A 27,331-nucleotide genomic window follows, 5' to 3' on the forward strand; every position below is an offset into this window, starting at 1 on the left:
GACTGCAACCAACCTCCCTTTCAAGGAATGTATTTGCTGCAAACCGGAGCTTCTGACGGCAGCTACGGTAACGCGATGAATTTACCAATTGGCGATTGGCTGTTTTAATGAGAAGGCGGGACTATTCCGCCATATTGCCCGCCGTTACACTTTCTCCCATTTATAAGGAGTGCGACGTCTTTGCTCGAACTCGCTAGAGGTTTGAATCATTCAGTCAGTGAATCATTTAGGATCGTTAATGAATTCACAACTGAATGATTCCCGAGTCACAAATCCACGAGTCCAGGAAGCATTACTGTGATGATTACTTCAGGTTCGTGTTTTTGTCTGGAGCCTTGTATGGTCAAAAAAAGTGCATTTCGGTACACCGAAAAGAAAATGTTAATAATCTTCTTGATTTGGTACATTTAGGCTTGAATGTTTAAATAAAACATGCCAAGCAAATGTTCAAACGTCTTTTAAAGTCTTAATATTTTGTCCTATTTGACTACGATTATTTAATATTACAATTTATGGCAGCTGAATTGCATTTTGCAGACTTGTGATGTGAATTCCTTATCAGTTTTACAGGTCTTTTGGCTTTGAAAACCTACAGAGATCACATTTCTTGATACCTTCTCAATACCCATAAATGCAGGAACCTCATATCTTCAACAACCCAATTTACAGGTAAAATACATTTTTCAGGTGATCTAAAAAGAAACACCTGTGCATATTTTCCAATCGAAACTGATTCCATCACCTTAAAGTCACACATAATCTGACAGTACTTCATCTCGACCCAGTTAGGTTTATCTTGGATGTTTTAAAAGCAGAAACGGTGCCGTTAGCCAAATGTGGATTTTATGCGAGGAGTGAACCCAAACACATGAAAAAAAAAAATCTTGAGTAGACAAGGGGGGAAGGAATGAGGCTAGAGATCAGGGGGGAATAAGCACATGTTTTTCCTCAAAGGTTTTCAACTATTTGCTGCAGATTGAGATACAGGAAGTGAGAGTCCAGAAGCAAGTGGAAATGAGAAGGTTTGCAGGGGTCCACACGAGGGTTCAGGAACTACAAAGAGGAAGCTAGCTGCATTATTAGGAAACCCATTTGGAGCAAAGTGCATGGTTGTAATTTCCATTTCAGATTTAATTGACAGTATTGACAAGATTTACGAAAGGCTTCAGGAGCGGTAGGTAGACATTGACAGATTCGAGTCACCAGTGGTTTCATACATTTCTAATTAGTGAGATTAAATGAAATTACGATGGTGTAAAAATCTGTAACTTTACCTTTTAAAAAAATATAACATGAAATTGCACATTATATAAAAACTAAAGGCATACTGTGACTTTTTTTAAAGGTCTGTGCCGTCCATGCCATCAACCTTCATGCCATATGTACACATAGTCCACTTTCAGTGACACAGTACAGTACACAAGATACATCATCTGCTTTGAAGTCACGGCCTTTTCATTGATAAATATTAATATATGTTTCATATGTCACAGTGACAGTGTATTTGGAAAGAAACATGTGGCTTGTTGTTTCAAATCGATGCAACAACAAAAGTAAAGTTTCTTGTGTTATCTGATGAATATTTAGTCACTCTGAGTTTTCATAACGACCAACCAAAACCTTCATTTTTCTGCGCTGAACCCATCCAGTGGTAAGGCAGTTCAGGAACTAGGGCAACTCTGTTTTGGTCCAGCCAAGTAACCAGTGGTGAAACCTCTCATGCTTGTAGTGGCCTGCAACGCTGCTGAAAATTCATCGTCCTTCTGGTCAAACTGGTTATGCCAGTATATAAGCCAACCACGCTGCTGGAGCAATGTCTCTGGTATGCTGTAATTAAATGCTATATTTATATAGTAGAAATTGTGCTGGTTTGCGTTTAATAAGGCATTTGCAGCCAAACCGACAGAGTACCAAATGATTCTCCATAAATTGGTCCAGCAAGGCAAGATGTGCAGTCATTAACATCCCGATGACATCTCCATGGAAGGGCACTTGCGTTCATAAAGGGGTCATCCGTGACCACAGTCAGCTGGTTATAGAAACGTTCCTCGCTGAGTCAAAATTTCCTCTTTTAAGGCAACGCCAGGTTCAAAGAGACAGGTTTAGGTTAGGTACTTTTGGGCCAGTGATCTGTGGAAAACTATAAAACTATTTTGTCCATACAGCTGAGGTGTCTGGAAAACCGTCTGTGCCTCTAGTTGACTTTGAAGAGGCCAAAGTAGTGTTTGCCCGACATCTGCAGACTGAAGGAACCTCCGGTGACGGCCTTCAGCTCGGCGCCCTTGTTAAGGCGTAGGAGGCCAGAGACCTGGCAAGGCTTTAGGAAGTGAAACCTGTGGGAGCCAGACGCTGGTGTGGTTCCGTACCCCTCGATGCACTGGAGCAAAGGGCCCTTAGGAACGGACACCTCGAGCTTCACGTACTGACTCTGGTTCTCGTTGAAATGTACCTGGGGGGTGGAAATGCAGATGTGCCAAACGGCAGGAGAAAGAGAACAAGTGAATCAGGAATGTTATGAGAGACCAATTCAGAGCAGGGGACGTAGTAAAAGGCTTTCAGCAGGGAACAAAAAAAAAAAGAAAAAGTTATGACTAAACCAGAAGCCTTTTGATTAGATTTAACCACAGAAAGTTGAATTGGAATTTGATTTGAAAGTTTTCCATAGGTGGCATTTTAAAATTTCTATCTATCTGTCTGTCTATCTATATTCAAACATGAAGGCTTTGAAATATATTATATATATCTATATGTTTTATATATTTATATTCAAATTCAAATTGCAATTCCAGTTTGCTACCTCAATTCAAATTCTGTTTAAGTACAGTAATTTAACTTTAGATTTATATATATATATATATATATATATATATATAAACACACACACATTCACACTGCTGGCATTGTGCCTGGAAAGTTTGCAGAAAACTGGTTTAACTCACTTGACAGTACAGGAAGTAGACACCGCTGCGCTCTACTTTGAAGGTGCCAGTCTCTGGATTATAATGCACTGCCCTGCTCATATTCAGCTGCTCCTCAGTCCATCCTTTAATGACTCCCTCATTCCCCACTAGGACGCATACGTTATTAGATAATATTCCAGAAGACACATACAGTTAGAGAATATTCCACATATATATATATATATATATACTCCCAAACAACTCACCTTTTTGGAAGGAATCGCTGGTTACTGTTAAAAATGAGATATATATATTAGTCTGGGGGACAAAACAGCAGTTGGGTTTTTTATTGTTAAAAAAATTATTTGCAATACTGTCCACTTACTCTCAAAATGAGAGGCCACTTTTCGTCCATTTCCTTTCCTCCCACCCGCTTGGAAGATAAAGACAAAAGAAAGGCATGTTTTGGAAAAAGAGACAAAACTCTCTGGGATGCAGATAAGAGTCATCCATGTGGAGCTCCTGCAACTTCCAGCATTAAACAGCTGTGCAGATGCAAACATCATGGATTAATCTAGAATAATTTATACACCAGCTGAAGTCCTGATTGTCAAAGCAGATGGTGAAATATTTCCTTTCAGCTCTGTTCTACACTTCTCCTAGCCTTTGTTTTCAGTAACAGGCACCATGCACAGTATTTTCTACTTTCACTCCACCAGCTGGTTCCAGTCAACAAAGAGGCAAAACTTAGGAGAAAAAAAGTAGACACAGCAAGAAAAATGAATTTTTTGGCTCTTTCTTAACCTTTCTCATGCAGAAAATAATTTTCCTATGAAATGAGATAGATTAACAGCTATGGCTACCGTACAACTTAATGCAATAATTTAAACAAACCACCTTGAGAAATGTTTTTTTTTTGTTTTTTTTCTTTGCCCCTCTCCAGAGGCTCTCGAATCTCGCCTCAGGGGAGCTGCCTGAACTCCCGCTAGTCCATCAAAATGTGCATTGAATGATCACCTAAGTCTCAGACTTCAAAAGGAACTTCATAGAAATGGTTAAAGCGACTGTTATTCCTGGCTGACCGTTTCAACTTGAAGCCGTGACTGTCCCTAAGGGGCACTATTCTGGGCTAGAAAAACAATATATTTTGAGGAATGATTGTGGATAAGCATTTTGGCTCTGAAATCAGACAGCCGTCAGGTGTCAGCTGAAGACTTGCGGCTGCTCATTAGACTTCTGAAGGTCCAACTGTTTCTACACTAATGTTTATTTTGTTGATCTTTTTGGTCGTAGTTTCTTACCTTTTGTTGATTTTACCCTGTTGGCACTTTTTTCCCCACCATATACTCAGGAGACCAACCAACCTCGAGATGCCTTATCGCATAATTGCAAGAGAATTCAAGGCAGAACTAAAGTAAGTCTATTGCTAATTAAAGCTATTGCAGGCTTCAGTGCAAGGGGTCACTTGTTTTAGAAGGTTGCTAAAACCACTATGCCCTTGCGGTCCTTGTGCCAGTTGGTTTTTGCCGGGTGTGTGTCCATCCAGCTCAAACCTGTAATTTCTGCTGTCATTCAGCCTGCTGCCTACTGTTTCCTGTTGCAGCTTTTGGAAACATATGCCCAATGGTTTACCCAAGGTGCTGTGGTGTCCAAAACGGTTTGGTCTCTGTAAATATTGCGTGCGACGACCAAAGATCATCCTTCTGCAGCTGCAAAGACTGCAGGTGATCCAAGGCTTTCTGACAACAGCTGTTGTGTGTCAGTTTTACAGCTATGTGTTTAATAGTGTTTTTATATATCTTCTGCATTTTTGTAATCTCTATGGTTTTATTCAATTTCCTTGAAAGAGTAACGTGTGATTGCTATAATGGATAGTCTGCATTTGAAGCTGTCACAAATCATTTGTGCAGTGTTTACTAGTCAAGTGCTTTGAATGGTTTTCAATAACTGGCTTCATGCCTGACATTATGACATATGATGTCCTTCAGTACCATCTCTGCGGAACCTCTGACTCTCCAGCAGTTCGCGTTTTTCCAGGATGAGCTGGAAGATGGCCTTGCGCTGCATATTCACCTGCAAGAGAGAGTAATAACGAGTGAGAGAAGAAAAGAGAATAACATTTTTCATCGCGCTCAACAGCTTTTGCAGACAGATATGGGAGACAGACGCGACCAGCGTGACTGGGCCAGGAATGAAACCTAAATATGTGTGTCAAGTTAGTATGAGCAGACCACTGGGGAGAAACACTGCTGGCTTCTATTAACTGGCGTTTTGCGGGTAACCCATGCAGTAGTCATAGCTTTTGAAATAATCAAACCCAAGCTGGAGGCGTTCCTGAGCAAGACACAAACAAACAGTCACCAGAAGACTGGCAAGCACTGACACTCAGATTTTAATAGGTCAACCACTTCCCCTAAATGAAAACCGGTAACAACACCTTGTACGTTTTTGTTTTTGTTTTTTTCTCCTTAATGCAATACATTCCGGGAATGCTTCTCTGTTAAAAGGAAACTTTAAGTGGAAAAGAAAAAGCTGACAAACAATGTGACAAGCTTTGTCAGCAGTTTAACATATGTCTGGCAACAGAAACCGTGGTTGTGCCTATAAGTGAAGTGAATACCTGTCCATCTGGACTTTCAGTCTACTCCATGCAAAGTGCATTTGGATCTACACTCACCATATACAGTTGTGGCGTGTGCAAAAACTGTACTATGTTGCAAAAAAACAAAGAGTAATATGCAGAGTTGTAATCACTTTTTTGTGCCTTTTAAGGGTGAAATATTGCCAGATGTGTGAACTCTTGCCAGATATTGACTGCAGAATATCGCATAATGCAGCTGTTGCCAAACCATAACTGTATATTTCCAAGATTTTCTCAAACAAAACAGTTTCTGAAAATCCACGGAAAACATTTCCCTACATTTTTAACATACCTAACCATATTGTAGCTATTATTTGGCAACAAAGATGCTAGCAACCTAGCTAACGTTAGTTCCATGTCGCTGGTTAAGCAATTCACAAAGAAGTATTGGAGAATAAATTTCGTCTTTAAGTAAGGTAGGAAAATTAGCATACTTGTAAATCTACACGTGCCAATGTTTTTGTTTCACCTTTCCAATTTCGGCTTGTTTTTTTAAATTTGTCCTGCTAGTTATGTATAGTTTGTGAACGAATCTTTTGAGCGAATCGCTTTCAGATGGAAAAAATAACACTCATATATATTAGCCTACATTAAAAAATATTTCATTCGTTCTTACATGCTGTCACGCAAACAAGCTGTTACTACACTTTTTAAGTGTCTGGAGTCTTAAGTATTTTGATTCGTTAGCTACAAGTTAAGTAAGACCGATTCATAATTGTTTTGGAATCACTACCCAGTGGGCACCTTGATGTCCATTTGATGTCAAATATTAGTCAAGGTCTGATCAAGATGCTGTATAGCATCATTTTAAATTCAGCTTGGACTGTAATTTCTTATGGTGGTTAATTGGGTAAAAATAGGAAGTTACCCCACACTGAAATTGTTTTAATATAGGCCTATATGTTTGACGTTAAGTTTATTTAAAATCAGCATCAAGTTTTAAACGTCCAATTGATGTCATATTGACATCACATTGACATCAATGTTTAATTAGGATTTATGTAAATTTATGGTGTAATATTAATTTGTTGTTAGCTTGATTAAGTTTAAATAGAATTATTTTCTTAACTGACAGCTTGAAATGCATTTGGCACATCTTTTGAAGCATGATGTGCAGCCGTTGAATTTGTGCATGGAGTTGCTGGTGGACTTGAAAACTTTTTTTATTTTTTTATTTTTTTTACTTTTTGTACATTGCTCATGCTGAAATTGAAGGTAAACAGTGGGGTGATTATTACATTTATTAAATCTACCAAAAATACTGATTTGCTGCTAATACATTCACTGTAAAAAAATAAATATATATATATATATATATATATATATATATATATATATATATATAGGCTATATATATATATATATATATATATATATATATTCTGATGTTTTCTTTATTTTTTTACATAAAATATTGTTAAAACAATTGAAAAAGTATCAAAACTTCAGAAATATGCATTTTGTTGAATATATGGATTTTATAGTCATTTAATAATTTTTTATAATGGTCTTTTTACAGGACCCTCAGTGCAGTGCAACCAAGCTAAAGATAACCGACTCACAAGAGTCACGCTGTATAATCTGATTCCCTAAAAAGAACCGGATCTTACGAGTCATTCGTTCGGCAACCGCGCTACACCGGTCACGCTGAATAGTTTGATTCCCTAAAAAGAACCGGATCATAAGAGTCATTCGTTCTGGATTCGCAGACTGGTCGCTCGCTGTATGTTTGGTGCTGTGCTGTATTCAGTAGCGGTGCAGAGCGCTTGGACAGCTGTGCAGGAACCCCTCTCAGAACACGTTAATACGGTGTTTGTTCCGTCCACATTATCGGAAGAACTGACGTTCGAGTGCACTCAACAGAACCGAACGTTAACAATAATCCTGTTCCAGTAATTAAAACAATGCTCATAATGACAACAACATACTCATGACAAAGTTACCCATCTGTATCTGAGGGCAAGCTGAGACTCTAAATGGTAGCTTACGAGTTGCAAATCATTTAACCATAATTACACAAACGCTTTTACGAGACGCGATGCTTAAAAGGCAATGTCAATTGGCTTCGAAACGCCTTCGTGCCAAGTAGTCTAAGATTTCCAGTAAATTACCCTAAACATGGAGCAAAATTGGCAACAGAACCATCACACTTGGCAGCGACTTTAGAAACTAAATAGGCCATAACTCACAGCACCCCGCGCGCAAAGTCTGGAAGGGTCATAAAAACGCGTCCCGCAGACCCCCAGCGGTGCCGCAGCTGTATGTTTGTATAATCAAGTGCCTCGAAATTATACGATTACATTCTTCATGATAGCCTATACCTCCCCAAAAAGGACTTGCAAAGGGCTTTCAAGCTCAGGACCACAATAACCTACCTTGTGATTAAAAGAAAGAAAAGGCATAATTGCAAAATCACTGCGTGATTAGTGAGAACTGTTTTGACAAATGTGCTTGGGAATGCATGCATGCATCTGACGTGCACTTAAAAGACATTGCGTTTACCTGCTCTAAGCGCTCCTGCAGAGTTTGGAAAGACCTCGACAGGTCCCGCGTTTGTCGCATTGTCCACACTGTAAATATGGCACTGCACACAGCCAGGGACAGCGCGAGCACGGCCATGAGCGACCAAACCAAGCGCAGTGTGCGGATCCGTCTCCTCTGAAGAATTCGCTGCATTGTTGCGCACACGGGTCGTTTACCGTTCTGGAGCTTCCACATCAATCATTCTGTCCATATTCCACGAGAACATCTCTGAGCCTCTCTGGTAGGTCCCATGCGCGAGAACTGCTCCAACTCAGAGCGCAAATGCAGCTATTGCAGCGCGGTCAAGGCAAACCTGGTTGAAATCGTTGCGAGAGATTGATCCAGCAAATCAGTCGCCGCTGGCAATGCTTTGGTATATGGAGAACTGTCTGCGTTTATTGCATGAACTGGCCCGAATGGAATAGCAATATTCCTCTCATTCCTGTGCAGAGAGTTGACAGTAGCGCAGCAACACTGTGGGGTTTGGATTTTACTCGCATCTCACGGAGACCTGATTCTGTGACATGACTTCCTCGTGTTCTCTTAGACAAATAGACCATGGTCTAGTCCATAAGAGGTGTCATTTCAAAGCACTTCTGCGTCCATGTGCTCAAGTATGCACTGCAGGGAAGTGAGTCCTGCACACCAGTGGAAAACAGATTTCCTTCCCCCCTCGTGCGGTGCCAAGTATTCTTATTCTGTAGCGAAATACTATTTAGCTCTGTCCTGCCTCAAATCAACAAGTGCGCTTGTCCGCGTGTCTTTTTCTAGGAGGCTGGTTGAACTGGTTGTTCTCTAAGGTTTTACAAAGTTTGACCATAGATTAATAGAGTAAAGGGTGCTGATTAAATTATCACCGCACCGAAATGCTAAGAGAAAATGTATTATAAGAAAGAAACAAAATAGCTGCATGAAGCCATTAGTCTCTTTTTCGATTCAAATTAGACCAATCTACGTTTTTATGTAACCAACTTAATGACCAGTTATTAAGACTTATGACCAGTCTTGAAAAAATTAAATGACTAACTTCTAACACTAGTTTAACACTAGTGCAATCAACCACATGCACTATTTCATAACAACAACAACAACAACAACAACAACAAAAAAAACAGCAATACACATTTATATTCTTTTTGTAAAATGAATGAAACCATGTGCTTATTTTATATAGTAGGCCTATAAATACACTTTATGTGCCTGCTATTAGCAGGGATTATTCAAATATTAACCTGTACTACCTTCAAATGACATGCTTTTATCTTTGAATCTTAATGTAATATTTTGTATAAGCTTTTTCCTGGTGTCTTTTTTTAAAATCTCCTCTATGGTTTCTAAAATGACAAACAGCGCAGTCTAATCATTGCTTAATCATTTCCTAACATAAATGTCAATATTGTGAAGATGTGTCTAATTTTGCTCTGCCTTTTCCCTTCCAAAAATCCCAAACAACTGGATGGTTTCCTGGCAGTGAGTTTGATTATTATGAGTCAGAAAATGAGCCTGGGTCTGATTCACAGCGTTTTTTTTTTTACGAAACGTTGACCTGTCAATCGGTTGAGCATTTACAGGATTAAATGAAACAACATATGCACCCCGCAACTGTTATTTTTAACATTGAAATACTACTTAAATTCCTCAGTGAAGTGCGCTGGAAAAAGTCCTAAATGTGGTATATCGTTAATCTCTTCTCCGGGTGACCTCTTGATGTCGCTGTTGCCTAAGGTTTGGTAAGTACAACATGTTTGGCGCATCAGCAGTTTGGAAATGTGGTGATCTGCAGGCCAAATGTGAATCCTGCTTCCAGTTACGATTAATCTTATGGTCATTGATTCAGAAGTGAGCTTTGATGGCATTTACTGTGTTTATTTTATGATTACTTGTGCATAGTTTTGTTAAAAACTAATCTAGATCACAATGTTTAAAAAGCTTTTAGTCGAGTAAAAACACATGTAGCGAAACCATGGACAAATGTACTTTTATCAATGGCCGATAGAACAACAGACTCCACAGTACATTGGATACAGCAGCTAGTAACAATGTATCCTTTTTTGCCATCATCTTTACAATGAGGCTACACAGACCTTCTCTAAAGTGCTACAAAATAACAGTTCCATCCTAACGGGTCATAAAATGTTACTAATTACTAACTAAATTTAGAGACTGAGGTACTTACGGGTTGTATGTTGTTCACGTTTATGATGTATTCAGTAACAGCACAAGAGTTTCTTGCCAAAGACCTTTTGGCAATAAACATAAAATATCTGGTTACTAAAAATTGCACACAAATAATCTACAAGGCAAAGTAAACAATTCAGAAAAGCAAACTCCAAGCATGGTTTCACTAACCAATAACACATAGGAGAGGATTTAGCTAATTTACAATTGTAGTACATTTTTCTACTTTTAGTGAGATTATTCTCTGTTATGATTGGTAACAATTACCAAAAGTCAGTTGAGAAAAGTATGTGGCTCATATCTGTGCACGTACAGCATAAACAGACACATCTTCATCTTCTAGGTGGCTATGACTCTTGTGTACCAAGCAGTTCTTCATATATTACAACAGTTTTGGAACACTACTTGTGTATAATTTTTGATCAAGTGGTTTTGTTAGCGAGACCCACTAGATGTGATCAAACAGATGTTCAAATGTACAAATAAAATGACGCATAATATATGGCTGAATACTAAAATGGCTGTTTAAATAGAATATCTAAGAACAAGAGTTCTAAATACAAATAATTGTAACAACACCAACTGTAACAATTTCACTTCCACAACAGTGCACTTCTGAATCTTTGGTTAGGCCAGACTTCACAATTGAATATGTAATGCACTTTTTGAGGCAACATAAATAAGCAGCATCTTCTGTCTGTTGTTCTCTGCAATAACGCTCGTTTATATAGCCTCATAAAGTTGCAGAAAATGTATGTAGGATATGAGCATGGTACTTATTCCATTTTTCCCATTTTAACTGGCAGTTTACTGTCTTCCTGTGCTTATCAAACAAACTTGTTACTTGTGGCTCTGGTCAGGGGTTGACAGGGGTTATCTATGTGCTTCAAATTTTAAAGGTCCCCCTGGGCCAAGTGTTCAAGGGCATCGCCCTCACAGCGCATGCAGTGATAGCCGAGGTCGGAGGTCACATCCCAGCAGCCCTGCTTTAGGTAGAAGTCAAGAGATGATTTGTTCCAGTCCAGCACAGTGAAATTCAGCTGGGTGCAACCAGCAGCCAGACCAAGCTGAGGGTGATCATAATCACAAACATGTAAAATCATACACAATCAACAATAATCGAATTTTCAATTTGTTAACAACGGATTCCTTGTTAATGTATTATGATCATGTGCCATATGCAGCTATTATCTAGTATAAATAAACACCGCTCACCTGGGAAACTTTGGACATCAGAGCCTTGCCAATGCCTTTCCCTGGAAATACTCACAGAAAATCATTAATCAGTCAAAGGGCTTACAATTTATTTTCAATTCAAATAAACAAAAGCACACAGTGTGGTTTCCTTACCTCTGAACTCTGGCATCACATACAGATCCTCCATGTACACCGCCCGACCCTTCCATGAACTGTATGTGTAGAAGTACAGAGAGTAACCAACCTTGGTATGACCTGTAAAGAGATATACATACATGAATCATCTCTGTCAGCTTGATGGCTAAAATAAAAAAAATAACATTAATGTTAACACCAAGGTAAACACAAAACTCAAACATACTCCAGACAAACAATATCAAGTTGTCAAACATACAGTTACCACAGTTAGCACATTTAGCCAGGCACTTAAAAAGAATTGTTCACTAAAAAAATTAATTTTACACTCAGGCCATCCAAGATTGAGATGAGTTTATTTCTTGGAGAAATGTAGCATTGCATCTCTTGCTCAATGGATCCTCTGCAGTGAATGGGTGCCGTAAGACTGAGAGTCCAAACAGCTGATAAAAACATCACAACAATACACAAGTAACCCACAAGACTCCAGTCCATCAATTAATGTCCTCTATCCATAATTTAGCTTTCTCCTGTGAAAAAGACATCTCTGAATCTGAATCAGGAGAAAAATATGCACAGATCAAGCACTGTTCACAAGCAAAACCAGCCCAAAACAGTTCTAAATAAATATGTTGGTGGATTTTACTTTGAGAGGACAGGGGATGGACTTTTCCACTGGAGGAAGCATTATGGACTTTTATTTGGCCGGAAGCCAGTTTCAAGATAAAAAGTCTTATTGGATTTGTTTCTTACAAACATGCAGCTTTTCACATCGTAATACTTTAATTGATGGATTGGAGTGGATTACTTGTGGATTATTGTGATGTTTTTTATCAGCTGTTTGGACTCTCATTCTGATGGCACCCATTCATTCACTGGAGAGGATCCATTGGTGAGCAAGCGATGTAATGCTAAATTTCTCCAAATCTCCTCTGATGAAGAAACAAACTCATCTACATCTTAGATGGCCTGCAGGGTGAGTAAATTGTCAAATCTTTCCTTTTTTGGGTAAACTAGTCAGGCATGGATAAATGCCACAACAATATATGTACGCTGTGGCAATGTTGCTTTAAAATGGTGTAGAAAATGTATATATGTAACTGTGAGGAAGTACATTCAAAGAGGAAAAAAGGGCAAACAAGCTTATGTAACAACTATGCACTCAGGCTAGACATGACACACATGCCCAGATTAGATAATGAATTTGTATCCTACTGCAGGGCAACGCAGAAGAACAGCAGATTTGATTTGATGTTGTAATAGGATTGTTGATCCAAGATAAATACTAATATTTATACTAATAAATACTAGTATTTTTTCTCACCCTCTCTAGACTTATGATGCTCTGGCACTTCAGCAATAATTCCATGAAAAAAAGGGTTTTTGGAGAATCCATCCTGCTCCAGATCTACAGTAGAGAAGCATGATTGGTATCAGTTTAAAATTCTTACCAAAGCAATCCACAGAATTAATTATTCCAAGCAAATCATTGTACTTGTATAGGAGAGATGAGACAATCAAGCCTACCTCTTTGAGTAATCTTGACCTGGTCAGGAACTTTCTCATACTCTGCCAGTTCCTAGTATGAATGATTTGACAGTAGAAATAGTTTCAGTGACAAGCCAGTTTTCTTCACTTTGCAAGCACGTGATGCATACATGATGACATTAATATGGTTAAAAGTGAAAGAATGACTAATAAGCCAATAAAAAGTTTCTAATCCTCACTACATCAAGACAGTCATTTGATCTTGAACTCGCATTGCACCACGTGGACGAAGCACATTTTGGCTCGAGATAACTTTTCCTAGAAAAACATTTTCCACCTATTGTACATATGAAGTCGTATAAAATATTTACTGCACAGAGGAAAGCATCGATGCAATTCAAGCAGGCACAATAGCAAATATTACATTTGCATACAAATACAATATATTTGATTCATAAATGTTTGTTTTCACTGTTCTGTCATCATTAAAGTGTTTAATTTCTTTGCATTGTCGCACGCACCATAACCAACAAGGTTTTAGTAATTAGGTACATCTAATTCATTACGTGACAATGGCCTGCGTAATCTAGCTCTGGTTTTCTGATCCTTTTATCTTCATTATCATTGCGCATCCACGATTCAAAGCGCAATGAAGTCGCGGCTGACAGGTGAAGGCTGCTGCACATTTCCCAGCATTCCAAACGCCGTCCACTAGGCTCAATGACAGGAAAGTGTCAGATTACAGTGTGCCAAATGAATACGGTTTACTGTAACTCTGCCATCAACGACACTGATGCAATTACGTACGTTACGCGTTAAAACAACAGCAGTATTTGGAAGATAATGAAAGCTTGCGCATGCTGTCTGTGTTTCAATTTTTCATAAGATTCTAAAATGCTCAGAAATGGACGCACGCGGGCACGTCCACTCACCAGTATCATGCGCGAGATGTCCTTACAGTCCTCGAGCGTGGCGGCCCGGATTGTGAAATCCATCCTGTGTTCAACAGTAATAACAAGCTGAGCAACAAAATCGGAGTGTTTGTCAACGTGGAATATTATTAAACGAAAATACAGAAGAGATGTGTTTATGTTGCGCTGACTCTCACGCGGCACTTAGAAACTGCTAAAACAGCGCCATCTGCAGGTTGTGGTGTGATAACACAGTTCCGTCATCACCACTAGACATCTATACAAGTATATGGTAAAGAAACCTTTGTATATTAACCTTTCATTTTAAAACAGTAGATTAAAATGTGTTTAATGTTAGACGCTTGTTATTATGTATATCCATATCTGGGTATACGCAAGTCATCGTTTGAATTATTATTTTTCAGAAACATATCCCTGCTGAAAAAACAATAGAACCCTGCCCAAAACACAGTAGAACATGTAATGGTTATAATGGGAATTGAATTGGTTTTAATGGAAACTATAATGGTGTCTACTGGTATGTGATGGATTCTTGGTGGGATGTTAAATCCTATTGGAAAAATGCCCAAAACACACTACTAAAAGTAATTTTGTAATGGTTTACTGGAAAAAGCTAATGGTTTATAATGGTATTTTAATGGAAATCATTGGAATTTCTTTGATGGTTTCTATTGGGCTTCTATTGGGTTTTTTTAGCAGGGATATTCAAAGGTTGACTCATGACCACTGGTTTTACAGTTACTTTCATTATTACTTGTAACATGACATTCATTATGGTGTTTAATATTAACTTGTTGATCAAGTGACTAAACTATTTCTCCCTCACACATTCTGTGGCTTCTTTCCTGAATCATTCAAAAATGACGTAGGCCTATTTGACTATTATTAATATAAAAGCTGAATAACCTTGAACAAACAACATGTTTTTATAGAGTTCAAGTCTTACAAATGGAGGTCAGCTGGCCAACATTTATTAAGATAAGTTGATTATTTTGAAGTTTACATTAACTTTAAGAAGTTCACCCAAAATGAAGCTTCTGTCATCGTTTATTCAACTATTTATTCAAGTATTCAACTTGTATGAGTTTCTTTTGATTAAGCACAAAATATATTTTGAAGAGTGCTGGTAACCAAATATTTGTTGACTTCCATAATATGGGAGAGAGAAAAAAATAGGTATTAAATAATGTTGGTAATTCTCATGACAGGATTTTCATTTTTGGGTGAACTAACCTTTTAAACCATTTGGTAGCCTATAATACTGTTCCTTTAAAATTTGATGATACAGTAAACTCTAAGGCCTTTTATTCTCAGGTTAAAGAATTATGGTTGAACAAGAGGTGTTTTTATGTAACGATATAAACATGTTTAGATACATCATAAATCCAAAAGTGTTTAAACATCTAGAATCATTGCGTTTTACACATGTATACAGTGCCTATTCTTTTTTATCTAAATTCAGTGTTTAGACTGCATATGTAACCGGCTCATAATATGATCCTATAGCTTCACTTGTCAGTATGACATTAGCTCATTAAATTTAAGGGCCATACATTCCACACCACAAAGTCGCTGTTCAACTCAGGGGTGTAAACTGTATTTTCAGAGTTTGTATGCTTCTAAATATAGACTTGTGGGCTCAGGCACTAGTTAGACGGACAGGGTGGGGATGCTTTCATTTGAACAGTTATATTCAGATTTGGCTCTCAGAAACTGGCCTCGTGCCACTCAAAATAGGTCCAGTGTTGAAGTAACGGGCGCTGCTGACTGAACTGTTGTCTGAGACTGACTAACGTAAGCGAGGGGGAAAATGCTGCCGTTTTCCATCAGCTACGCATGAACTTCAGATGACGTAGGCCCTGTGTAAAAGGTCCAGCCGCAAGTAGTGAAACAGTGCCTGTGAGCGAGCGTGCTTCTGTCCATTCAGCAGGATGAGCGCGGGTGGGTTTCAGACAGAAACAGCTAATTGTGTTCTATAGCCTTGAGTAGGCTGAATAAAGATGTGAGTGTGAGAAAATCTTGAAAGACCATACAATAGCAACTTCAGACTACATCTTCAGACAAAATACCTTAATAAGGTCATGAAACCCTAAAACACATTTTTTGAGACGTTAACATATGTACAGGTTGCACATCAGTGAAAACAATAATAGCACTCATTATTTTTTTCATTTTTTGGATCTATTTCGTTCTTCCGTTTCAAAAAGCAAAGTTGAACCAACATCATGAAAAGTGACGTATATGGATCAGTTTTCTGAGCTTTTCTCAGTATTATTCATGAGAATGATGATCCAATCACTGTGCTGTATTATGCATGAGGTTGTATTACAGCGGAGAATTCAGATCTCATGAAAGAGTCCCTGCGTTCCATTCGGAAGGGCTCATCCCTGTGCCCTAATCCCTTCAAAGGGTTTACCTTGAAGTGGCCTTCTGCATCGTCATCATCCCGTGCCCATATGGAGGCGTTGTCATCATGAAAAGAATCAGCGCAAAGAATCATGGGGGGCCGAAGTGTCCATCAGTTGTACCCTTCAAAATCCTTCATTCCGAAGGGCCCTTTGAAGTGGCCAGTTTTGTGCTCAACGCCGCGATGAGTTTAACAACACTAGCTGCGCGGCTCAATTGACCCTTCACAGGGAGTTTGATTGACACGCAATCTGACCAATCATAACGCTGAATCTGCCATTTTTGTCAAACAAAAAAAACAGACAGAAGAATAGATTTACATCAGTGGACTTGAACGTGAAAAAAGTTGTGTATCTTATTGTCTTTCCGTGGTTGAACCAGATGTTTTAATGTTTATTTCATGCTATAACTAGTAAAGAGGAAGAGATGATCAATTCACTTGGCGCTTTTAACTGAGGCGCTAAAGTGACACATCAAAGAGCCACAAAACTGTATTTATTGTTGAAATTTCTTAAAAAAATAAAATTTTAAAGCTGAGACTTTGTTTTAGACTTCTTTTATGTGCGGTGTGAGAGCGCCATTGCTTGTCAGACGTAGCAACAGTAACGAAAGGGGGCGGGTCTTTGCAAAGGGTCAATTACTACATTACGCTAATCCTTTATCAGAGCCGTCAATTTGTAGACCAACCCCGGAAGGCTATTTCTTCACCACTGTATTTCAGTTTGAACTGCACACAATTATAATTCAGTTGTAGATGCTGGCATGGTATTTTTTCTTTGCTATTTGCTTTGCAAGGACTACAATTGTTGTCTGATTGGTCAACTCACATTCTTGTGGTACTTGTTGAACTTGTGTAAAAAGAAAAAGTAGGCCAATGTGAAAAAAACAACAGTTTCAAAATTTGGACAAGCATATGAAATTAACAAACAAAAGATAAAACTCTCTTAAAGTAATGTTAACGACAAAGTTGAATTTACTCATAAATCCAAAGCTGACATTTCAGACAGTTAGGTTTAGAATCAAACCCATGACTGGAAAACGTTAATACTCTTCTGGGTTCTAGGACTACAAACTAAACAGCTGTATTTGTGCCTGAAATGTCAAGCACATCACTGACGCAAAAGAGGACCTGTGAGTGATCAACAATTTTATGAAAATGTTGAAGCTGTGGCAACATGAAAGGAGGGAATGGAGTTTTTTCTTTACGCTACATGGTGCCCCGGTATAGGCTCATTAGTACCAGGACAGTGCCAAGAACCATTATATAACTGACATTAACACTTCTAACTACAGCGCTTAGAAAACTCATGCATTCATGGAAAAATAGCGGCCCTGACGTCACAACCAGTAGCCTAAGACCCTTTTATACACACCTCGTAAAGAACAGATGGAAGAACAGAGGCACAGTCACTCTGCACATGGGATGCGAGAGCCTTTGATAGACCCTTTATGCAGAATTTGATTGATCCAAATATTTGTGAAAAATAAGCATTCTTAGCATGTATTTAACTGTCAATGTTAAACAACGTAAATGTATGCTAATTGTAAATGTAAACAGTGCACAAATAACACGTCTACACCCAAAATAACATCACCCGAAGGTCCACTCGTAGCCTACATACTATATAATGCATTCTCCTCTTGATCTTGTACAGGGCAGGAAACGTCTTCCTTTCCTGTTTAGTCTATGACGTAGTGACATTCTTTTTCTGCTACTATAGTATCTTTTTTGGGGGTGCTTTCATCAGTTTAAATTTGACATGAAGAAACTTCAGCCAACTGAATAAAGGTTTTAATGTAGATATCCCTTAACACAAAAAGAAAAGAAAAGAAAAGAAAAGCCTAAAAATGTTGTGATCATAGTGGAAACTGAAAAGCAAATTTTTAAAAAGTCTGTTCTGATTTGGATAAGGACATTTGTGACCCTGGACCACAAAACCAGTCTTAAGTCGCTGGGGTATATTTGTAGCAATAGCCAAAAATACACTGTCAAAATTATAGATTTTTTTTTTATGCCAAAAATCATTAGTATATTAAGTAAAGATCATATTCCATGAAGATATTTTGTAAATTTACTACTGTAAATATATCAAAACGTCATTTTTGATTAGTAATATGTATTGCTAAGAATTCATTTGGACAAATTTAAAGGCGATTTTCTCAATATTTAGATTTTTTTGCACCCTCAGATTCCAGATTTTCAAATAGTTGTATCTCGGCCAAATATTACCCGATCCTAACAAACCATGCATCAATGGAAAGCTTATTTATTCAACTTTCAGATGATGCATAAATCTCAATTTCGTAAAATTGACACTTAAGACTGGTTTTGTGGTCCAGGGTCACATTTGTGTAAAATCACTATTATCTGGACAGTATTACAGTTGAATCACATTTTTTTGTCAAATAAGCTCAATTAATTAACTTATCTGACAGTTTGTTGTCTGCTTTACATATATTTACTGTATATATAGCTCAGATAAAAAAAGAAATGAGCTCATAATGTAGCTGATGCAACTGAGCCGCAAGAAATTCAAGAGTGAGGAAAAGAAAAAAAAAATCTCTTATTCAGTACAGGACTAACGTCCCTCTTTCCCATATTAGGAGAAGAATAACTGTTTGTCATCATTGCCGTATCTGAGTGAGGAAATAGACTGAGCACATGTTGGCCGTCAGCGTCCAGACGCAGTTAGCATTAGTCATGTGACATTAACAGTGCATTGAGCTGGTCAAGCTGTGGCTTTCCAGTATGAGACTTAATATTTTGTTAGACATTAAGTGTTTCAGTCAGTGAGTGCGCCATTAAGAAATTCAGTTTTCCTGACCTAAACTACATCTGCTATTTGTATTTAGTACATATAGGTAAAACCTATGGACCTGGACAACTCTTGTCCACATTACACTGACCTCCAGAAATGATCACTGCCCTTCAGGATGTGTTAGCAGCCAAAACAAACAAGTACATTTCTAGTACATTTACACATCCAGACAAACGTGAGTAGAGGCACTCATGGACATAGTGTGCACACACTTACTCATGCCAACAAGAAAGAGCATTGAGGGATTTATTTTAGATAATGAGAGTGCTGTAGTAGTGTTAAAATTGCTAGCTATGTAAATTAAGAACTTCTAATGAAAAAAGAAAAAGAAAAAAGAAGAACAAAATTGAGGTCTATTATTTGCCCGATTGTTTCACATTGTAATTTAAGAAGTGTCTTTTGATGGAATGACCACATTTTAACAGAATGACTAAAAATGACCCAGATTGTTATATTCATTGGTGCTGGCATTATTTTTGGCATTATTACAAACGTGTTTTTGAGTAATCTATTTGTAGGTTACACTTTATGTTACATAAACATTTAACAAAACATTCATCTTACAGGAAAACATGGCATTGTAATCTTAAAATTAATTTAACTTGTGTTATTGTTTTCTAAGCATGGGTTTAAAAAAAAATTGTAAGTATAAAACACAGTAAGTTTGATAAAGCATACACAATCCCAATATCTAAAAAAAGATAAACAGGAAGCTGATGCTTAGAAAATTATGTTTCTGCATGTTAAGTGTTGTTTTATCAGCTAAATCTATCATGCCATTTGTCTTGTTTGATTAAAAAGAAGATATATTGTATCTGTTCTAAAACAATAGATGATTACTACCTAGTACTTCAACCCAGTTAATAGAAGCTCATCTAATTAATTAGATTGAAGTTATCCTAATCATAATACTCCATGCCTGCAGGTTACTGTAAGGTTGTGAACTCCAAGCACATTACGTGGGATATGCTGCATAAATGATCACTTGTAATCTAATATTGCTGTTTATGGCTCGCTCACCTGTTACTAAATTTAGAAGCAGTGCTTTGTCAGAGGTCACACATAAATATTCCAGCACGCAGCTGTCTTTGAATCTGCTACAGCAGACAAAGTCCAGTACTAATAAATGTCTTATTGTTCCAAATTAAAACAGAAATATATTTATATCACAAAATCTCCTATAATGGCCCTCCGTCTTCTTGTACTATTTTGCCCTTTGAAGAAGTAAAGTTTATTAAATAGACAGTATAGTTATTATGTATTATCACTTTAAAATGATGTGCATTAACTGTTAGAATTTGGAGCTTCTCCAAATCGAATACCACAAGTGTAAAACATGCCATATACTTGTGAATGACATACTGTGCACCTCTCACTCTTACATTTTAATCATATTAGTTATTGGTCTCATTATAATTAAGCATGATGACTTAGCACTAGAAGAATGTATTTGTGCATGTTAATGAATATTCACTGTGAAACTCAAAGTTTCACACAGACGCTCGTGTAAAGCAAGTTAGACCACTTTCACTCAAGCAGACCAAACTGAAGTATCATAACACCCTTAGGCAACATCGGTCAGGTTGCTCCAAGAGGATTGTCCTTATAATATGTGGCACTTTGGATCAAACATCTACTTAAATGGCTACTTGCATACTGAAGAAAATGTCCATGCAGGTACGTCAGTCACATTTTGGTCCATTAAAAATAACTCCTATTTAGAGTTGGCACTGTCTGCTTTTTGGGTTTTTCTTGTTTTTGTTGGAAAGTTTTAGTTTAGGCCTGTGAGATAAGATATGGAGGCTTTTAGAGAGAAGTGGGTGGTTACTCTGATTACTAAGATGTTGATTTAAAGAAAGAGAGCAGAAAGCACTTTTTATGCTTTGCTTCCCTGAAGTTCTCAGGCTCCACAAATAGCGACCCCGCCCCTAAAAACAACAACAAACCTTAATGGCCACTAGATTAAGATCAGAGGTATCACCAAAAAGATCACAGATACGACAAAAGTTTTATCCAGAAATGGTTGTATTTATTTTTATACAGCAGTTGGTGTTAAATTAATCATTTTTGCACACGATGCCTTACTTGCTCATTGCCATCCTACTGGCAAAAACATGAAGTGGTTTACGTCAAATGCTTTGCCCGTGACAATTGTTCAGTTATTCCTAAGCTGGCACTGTGCAATGAACCTGGCACACTGTGTGTTTCATATTGGGTTTACGTGAAAGACAGTGTGTTTGTACTGAATATATTGGACTCATTATGTATTTAGAGAGTGTGTGTTGTTGGGGGGGGGGGTTTGGTTGGTGGCGTCACTGGCAGTTGTATAATAGCACTGCTGTGCTACCAGAGCAACTTGGTGGGTGTGTCTCCCAAACCTCCCATTTGCTGATTACACAGGGGCTCAGTGTTCCTTCCTCAGTCCACACACATGGTATGAATTAACTCAGCTCACTTTTACCTCTACTGAAAAACCAGGAAAACCAAAACATCAAAATGTTAAAATCATCAAAAATATAAGAAAGACATCCCATATTCTTCCTTTAGAGACTCTAGTTTCAAAAAACCGGAGATTCACTATTTAGTTGACAAAATGCCACAAAACCAGACTGGTGGAAATGGTGCTTATCAATGTGTAGTGGAATAGAAAGAGTGTGCAGAAAAAAATAAAAATAAAAATCATAACTAGTGAGTAGCAGTTTGAGGGGGCATCAGCAACTGGAAAGATGCGGGACATACTGTATAGTTCATTAAGAAACAGATGGTCTCTTCAGCCCTTACTGAGGTTAAGTGCTATGGCAATGGCAATAGATAGGATGCCGTATTCAATTCTCAAAGTGATGCATCACCTCCATATGAGAGTCAACAAGCAACTTTGGCATTAATAGCCCAGATCATTAACCATTAGTTTGCTCACTCCACTAACTCTTTGAAGGTTGTTTACTATGCATTGGTGTTAATTTGCTAAATTAATTTAATAAACCCATGTTAGTCACTCTCACAGTTGCATCATTTGTTTATACCGTCACATTTTGTGCGATCTTTGTAAGTCCAGTAGAAGTAGAAAGTGTTAGTGGTCCATGATAGCCTACATCTAATGTTTTTTTAAACATAGGGGATGAAAAGCTTGTGTTAATGTTATACATTTAATTAACAACAGAACTTGTACTGATAATACCAATGTACATGCAGGTAAGCATGCATCAGTCATAGTGAACGTGCAAAAAAAAAATATATATATATATATATACTAAATATAGTAACAAACACATGCAGGTGTTTTGTTTCCTTATCAGTCTGTACCTACATCAAGCTCGTCATCATTTGATGTTATCTGTACTTGTGCATTTACATATCCACTTGACAACCAGTGCCATTTACTTTCTCTCTCCGCCGACCGTGCTCAAAGATACATTGTCTTTGTCCCTGGTGAATCTTATTTTGGGTACATCACTGACGCTTTCTTGAGGGCTGAACCTTGCCCACACCCTCCTCATACACTTCCAGCACTCGTTAACGCCGTGTCCTCATGGTTGTCTCGCATCTCCCCGCGGAGGCGTGCCCTTGCCGCTCAAATACAGCTCTGCAGACGCGCGCCTGACTCATTGGGTTTGTCAGAGCGTACAGTGAGGTAAGCAGAGCCGCGCTACCCACGCTGAGGAGAACATGCGATCGACTCCAACCATATCCACTGCCCACATTGAGAAACAGCGCGTTCGTCTCAGTGTATCGTGAAGCGCCGTTGCCGATTTAGGTGAGAAAAGTTTTAGGAGTTAGGTGGGAAAAGTTCTAGGAGGTGACAAAAGCTACGACGGTTTGGACGTCTACTTTCCCTTCAGCTGTTTGTGGAAAACGCATGATTTACCTGTGCCGGACCAAAAGCGAAGATTGCATGAAAGGTGAGAGATTTTCACTGACAAATCTTGGAATTGGAATGGAAGTAGTCGCGAAAATATTTGTTTGTTCTGTCGTGCTTCTTAATTAAAGTTGTACAAGTTTAAGATTGTCTTTCAGCCTGACTAACTGAAAAGTGGCTACTGGTCTCAGCCTATTTTTATTTTTTGCTGGAATATTTTATAGATGTGTATATGACTTTCTTAATGGACTGTGAGCTATGGATGCCTGCCAGGTTCATTAGTCAATTGAAGAAATATTGTGTAAAATAAGTGTTTATTTCATGTTAATGTCATTTACTGCTATTTGTATTTAACAATTTTACCTGACTATAGAGCCCCAGTAAAACCAAGGTAGAAGAAAAGCAGGTAATTTTAGGCTGATTTAAGCTTGTTTTAGACTGATTTGAGTAATCAGTAATGATATTGGCATCAGTTACTCAAAAAGCAATATCAGCAAGCACTATGAAGTAATTGCACTGGTTTGTAATAATTAACTCTTGAAGAGTTGTGGATGACCATGTAAGGACCTCTGAGTAAAGGTAAAGAACTTTCGGTTAAAGCGGTGTTTTTTGCTTTGTTGACTGCGACATTAAAAACATTAACCAACATTAAAAAATAACCATCAGGATTAGCCTACTTTACATTTACGCAGCTGTATTTGACTATGAATGTCAATGTTCTTGTCGTGAGTATATCTAAGTGTCTCTTTCTACAGCAAATGAGGCAACATAAAACACATTGGACAAATTTTGGGTTTATCTGTTTAAAAAAAATTGCCACTTCTGAGATAGTTCACAAAGCACATTGTGGTTCAGATGTTCACAAAGGTATTCTAAAGGAACGATCATTTCCTTACAGATGTGCTTGTGTATGTGTGTCTACTTGTTGCCAGTAGATCAAATTAGTCTGTGTTATTTCATGTTTGCATTTCTCACATGACACCCGCTATTACACACCATTGTCTTTGGGACAAGAAATATTTTGAAGGTAGCGGGATGTCGTCTAAAGCTGTTTCCTGTAGAAAGTTTCTCCTCAACAATAGGCATTGGGGCTGAAAACAGTTGGAGGTCTGAGTGGTGACCAACATCAGAAGCATCTGAGGATGCTGAAATAATGGGCCAGAAAAAAAGAGAGCGGAAAAAATAAAATGCCTCACAATGGTATCAGCCACATGGCTAGCACAATGTGAGAATAAAAGTGAGATGTTTTTGGGAACACGAGACAAAAGAAAAACCAGCTGCCAGTGTTACATAACTTCTGTAAGGCAGAACTACAACACCACCCCTCTGTGCATTTAGACTTGACCTAATGAGGCCCTCAAGGGCATGTCAACACGGGTTGGTTCAAATGCATGTTTGAAATGGGTGATGTGCATGTTTCAACACACTAAGTATATAATTAAGGGAAATGCTTGAACTGGGCTGTGAGAAGCAGGGTAAGAAAGGAACTTTTGGCAAGGTCATGTGCTATAGATGAGGATCATCGGTTTCTTGGTCAGTTGCTTGAAACTCAGGATACATGATACATTAGTACCATACTGACTTAGATACTTTATAGCCGATATCAGATATTATCAGATATTTATTTTTCAGTATCAGTATTGAATATTGTGCATGCTCATTTTTGTCAGTCCATCCCTTTTTTAAACATGAACAAAGTCTTCTGAATAAGTGCCTTCAAAATGGTGTAAAGTTAAACATTGAGAAGTAATTTTTCCACTTCAAATTAGCAGTGTACACACACACACATTTGTTATCGTCCTTTTTCCAACAGTGTCTCAGATGACTCACAGAAGACAGACGTTCTTCCACTCTTGCTAGACGCAAATGTGGCCTGTTTAATATTTGAAGCTCCTGTGCTGCACGCAGGAGGACACAATGCATAAGCGTGTGTTAATGCTTGACTGAAACCGATCCTATCCTGAGATCTTTGGTGTGGGTTTATTTGTAGCCATTTTTGCATGAAGAGCTGACAGACAGTTGCAGTTGGATTGCCACATAAGAACATAATGTTCTGGGTCATTTTATGCTTAAACATTAAGGTAGTGCGTGTGGCCAAATACATGAGGTTAAGAAAAGTAACACTTGACCACATGCGTAAATATCTCTTTGGGCTAAATAGCATGTTGTGTTGAGATTTTCACCTCATGAGCATGAAAACATCTTTCTCTTTGTTCTTTGTTTCAGATCTCAAGGCTATACTGCGTTGCGCCATACTGGGAGGCTTACTGGATAAGCAGGAGAAGCATCCCTGTGACTCCAAAAAAGTGTCTCCGCTTCTATCGTCTCCCACGATGGCCCTGTCCTCCTTCCATCTGATGCAAACTCTAAAGAACTCTCCGGCGGCTCTGCGTCGACGATTCCGTCGCGACCGAACGGAGAGCCTGTCTCACGGCGATCCCCTCTTCAAGGTGCACTACCTCGGCACCAAGAAAATCTTCTCCCTGGACTTGGAGCAGGCGGAGGATGCCATCGATCGACTCCTGGATGGAGCCCCTGGGAAGCTTTCTAAAGATCATGCCCTAGTAGTGCGACCCCGATATGTCGAAGTTAAAGAACTGAGCACCGGAAGGCAGCTCACCAAGACCTACTTGCAGGATATCGCGTACTGCGCCTCACACACGGCCAGACCCAATGTGTTTCTGTACATCTGCAGGCAGCCAGGTCAGCAGCTGCAATGCAGAGTGTTCTGGTGCAGTCGGGCAGAAAGGGCAAAGGACATGACAGCCTGCTTGGCAATGTCGTTTCAGAGAGCGCTAAATGACTGGCAAGGTGGATGCGCCACGTTGCCGCAAGGCGAAGGGATCACTAAAGAGCCAGAGATTTCTGGTACGCCCACTGCACCCAAAGGGTCAACGTTGCCAGCTAGTTTGGGAAAAGGTGAGTTAAAGCAGGACAAAGTGGAGACAGATGGCAACTGTACTCTTGTAGCTTAAACAAAAGACACTTTTTGGATTTCCAAGGAATGCATGAACTGAGAAAATGTGTAGCTGGAATGTAATGCAAGTCACTTTGGATAAAAGCATCTGCCAAATGCATTAATGTCAAGAGTGTGATAAATGCAACCAAAAAATTGCATTTGCTCAGTGTTATATTTTTCTGTTTCAAAGTTGTAACTCTTGTTTTGGATTTTGTGTTACAGTCCGTTGGAAGAAGAGGGGGTCGGTGTCCCGCAGTCCTCTCCGTGCCATTTCCAGAAGAGGTTCTGCCAGTGACAACTGGCATTGATGGTCCCCGTCCCACCCTGAACATTGACCATGTTAATTTTGTGATGCTTGGGATTTTCCAGCATGGAATGTGAGGAAACGGACACCACACCTACAACTGGTGGAACTATTGAGCTTTGCGTTTGCAACTCAATTTCAGAGTCTGTATTCTAAACAGCCACTGCATTTGAGTTTACGGATTTACCAAAGTGATAAAATGTAGGTTTCCAGAGATCACTTTTTTGGTTTAAGAAATTGATGGGTTCAGTCATGCAGGTTTAAATTTCATCTCAGTTTGCTTAAGGACTATGAGACACAACCAAAACTGCTAACCTGAGCTGAACTGGTATCTAGTTTTAAAGCCATGTATATATCACAGAGTTGAGTTTTTCTAGTCAGTCTGTTAATGTGACTGATGAGCAGTCAGACAGGCTTTGTTTGTGTTAGAGGTGTCAGGTGAGGATCTGTGTGGGAAGTGGGTGGATGCATGGTAAACAGTTGCAGGACCAGGACCTAAAAGTAAGCGCTTTGGAAAAGTGTTTCTATCCCAAATGCACAAAGGAAGCAATGCTTTTTATGCTGTAAATGGGCGTTTTATTCTAAACTACTGTATGCTTTAACATGCTCTTTTTTTTTTTTTTTTTTTTTTTTATGGCCAAAACCTCCACACATTATTACCAATGATTGAATTATTATTACACCATCAATGTGACCATCATTCATGGTGTATTGTGTACTGCATAATTGTATACTGGCTTGACAATCAGGGCTGGTTGTAATTTGGCATTTGGTACTGAGATGTCTTCTTGTACTTTTCTTGTTTCTGGTTGTCTATAGTCTATAGCCATATCCTGCTTTGCCTGGGTCTACCTCAAGTTTGCCATTTTTATTCAGCTTTGAACTTAAAGCGTAGGTTCTAATTCCAAACAGATAATGAAGAATAGAGTTGGCAGTATTGCTGTGCACTCTTAAAATGAGAGTATTCTTTCTGTGCACCTGCATTCCAGCAGT

At 38.6% G+C, this 27,331-nt stretch overlaps 3 protein-coding genes across 5 annotated transcripts; 1 reads left to right on the forward strand and 2 right to left on the reverse strand.

Moving 5' to 3' along the window:
* On the forward strand, positions 1-26,946 carry si:dkey-19b23.8 (uncharacterized). 3 transcript variants are annotated; one of them, XM_058782042.1, is made up of 4 exons: positions 1-313; positions 563-669; positions 25,302-25,994; positions 26,257-26,945. In XM_058782042.1, the coding sequence occupies exons 3-4, from the start codon at positions 25,409-25,411 to the stop codon at positions 26,340-26,342; spliced, it is 672 nt and encodes a 223-aa protein (XP_058638025.1). In that variant the 5' UTR covers positions 1-313; positions 563-669; positions 25,302-25,408; the 3' UTR covers positions 26,343-26,945. The 3 variants fall into 3 exon arrangements, with proteins under 3 accessions (XP_058638025.1, XP_058638026.1, XP_058638024.1); XM_058782043.1 differs by having other exon boundaries at positions 53-67; XM_058782041.1 differs by lacking the exons at positions 1-313; positions 563-669 and adding an exon at positions 22,590-23,118 and having other exon boundaries at positions 26,257-26,946.
* On the reverse strand, positions 813-8,821 carry tnfsf12 (TNF superfamily member 12). Its single transcript, XM_058782044.1, has 6 exons — positions 8,044-8,821; positions 4,892-4,973; positions 3,286-3,333; positions 3,167-3,190; positions 2,940-3,067; positions 813-2,449 (listed from the first exon to the last, which is right to left on the reverse strand). The coding sequence occupies exons 1-6, from the start codon at positions 8,257-8,259 to the stop codon at positions 2,195-2,197; spliced, it is 753 nt and encodes a 250-aa protein (XP_058638027.1). The 5' UTR covers positions 8,260-8,821; the 3' UTR covers positions 813-2,194.
* On the reverse strand, positions 9,123-14,218 carry LOC131544078 (thialysine N-epsilon-acetyltransferase-like). Its single transcript, XM_058782045.1, has 6 exons — positions 13,995-14,218; positions 13,102-13,153; positions 12,899-12,982; positions 11,593-11,694; positions 11,458-11,498; positions 9,123-11,309 (listed from the first exon to the last, which is right to left on the reverse strand). The coding sequence occupies exons 1-6, from the start codon at positions 14,055-14,057 to the stop codon at positions 11,136-11,138; spliced, it is 516 nt and encodes a 171-aa protein (XP_058638028.1). The 5' UTR covers positions 14,058-14,218; the 3' UTR covers positions 9,123-11,135.
* Positions 26,947-27,331: the final 385 nt, after the last annotated feature.

This window comes from Onychostoma macrolepis, chromosome 07 (genome assembly GCF_012432095.1).
Source record: "Onychostoma macrolepis isolate SWU-2019 chromosome 07, ASM1243209v1, whole genome shotgun sequence".
In the NCBI taxonomy this organism is placed as follows: domain Eukaryota; kingdom Metazoa; phylum Chordata; class Actinopteri; order Cypriniformes; family Cyprinidae; genus Onychostoma; species Onychostoma macrolepis.

Bases quoted from the DNA above. Each gene is read 5' to 3' on its own strand.
- tnfsf12 (XM_058782044.1), bottom strand. From the start codon at position 8,259: ATGTGGAAGCTCCAGAACGGTAAACGACCCGTGTGCGCAACAATGCAG. The intron at 4,974-8,043 runs GTAAACGCAATG...TCTCTCTTGCAG, and splicing joins TGCAGGAGCGCTTAGAGCAG to GTGAATATGCAGCGCAAGGC. The intron at 2,450-2,939 runs GTGAGTTAAACC...TCCACCCCCCAG, and splicing joins TCTACTTCCTGTACTGTCAA to GTACATTTCAACGAGAACCA.
- si:dkey-19b23.8 (XM_058782041.1), top strand. From the start codon at position 23,076: ATGATTTACCTGTGCCGGACCAAAAGCGAAGATTGCATGAAAG. The intron at 23,119-25,301 runs GTGAGAGATTTT...TCTTTGTTTCAG, and splicing joins AAGCGAAGATTGCATGAAAG to ATCTCAAGGCTATACTGCGT. The intron at 25,995-26,256 runs GTGAGTTAAAGC...TTTGTGTTACAG, and splicing joins GCCAGCTAGTTTGGGAAAAG to TCCGTTGGAAGAAGAGGGGG.
- LOC131544078 (XM_058782045.1), bottom strand. From the start codon at position 14,057: ATGGATTTCACAATCCGGGCCGCCACGCTCGAGGACTGTAAGGACATC. The intron at 13,154-13,994 runs GTGAGTGGACGT...CATTCATACTAG, and splicing joins ACATCTCGCGCATGATACTG to GAACTGGCAGAGTATGAGAA. The intron at 11,695-12,898 runs GTGAGAAAAAAT...ATCTCTTTACAG, and splicing joins GCATCATAAGTCTAGAGAGG to GTCATACCAAGGTTGGTTAC.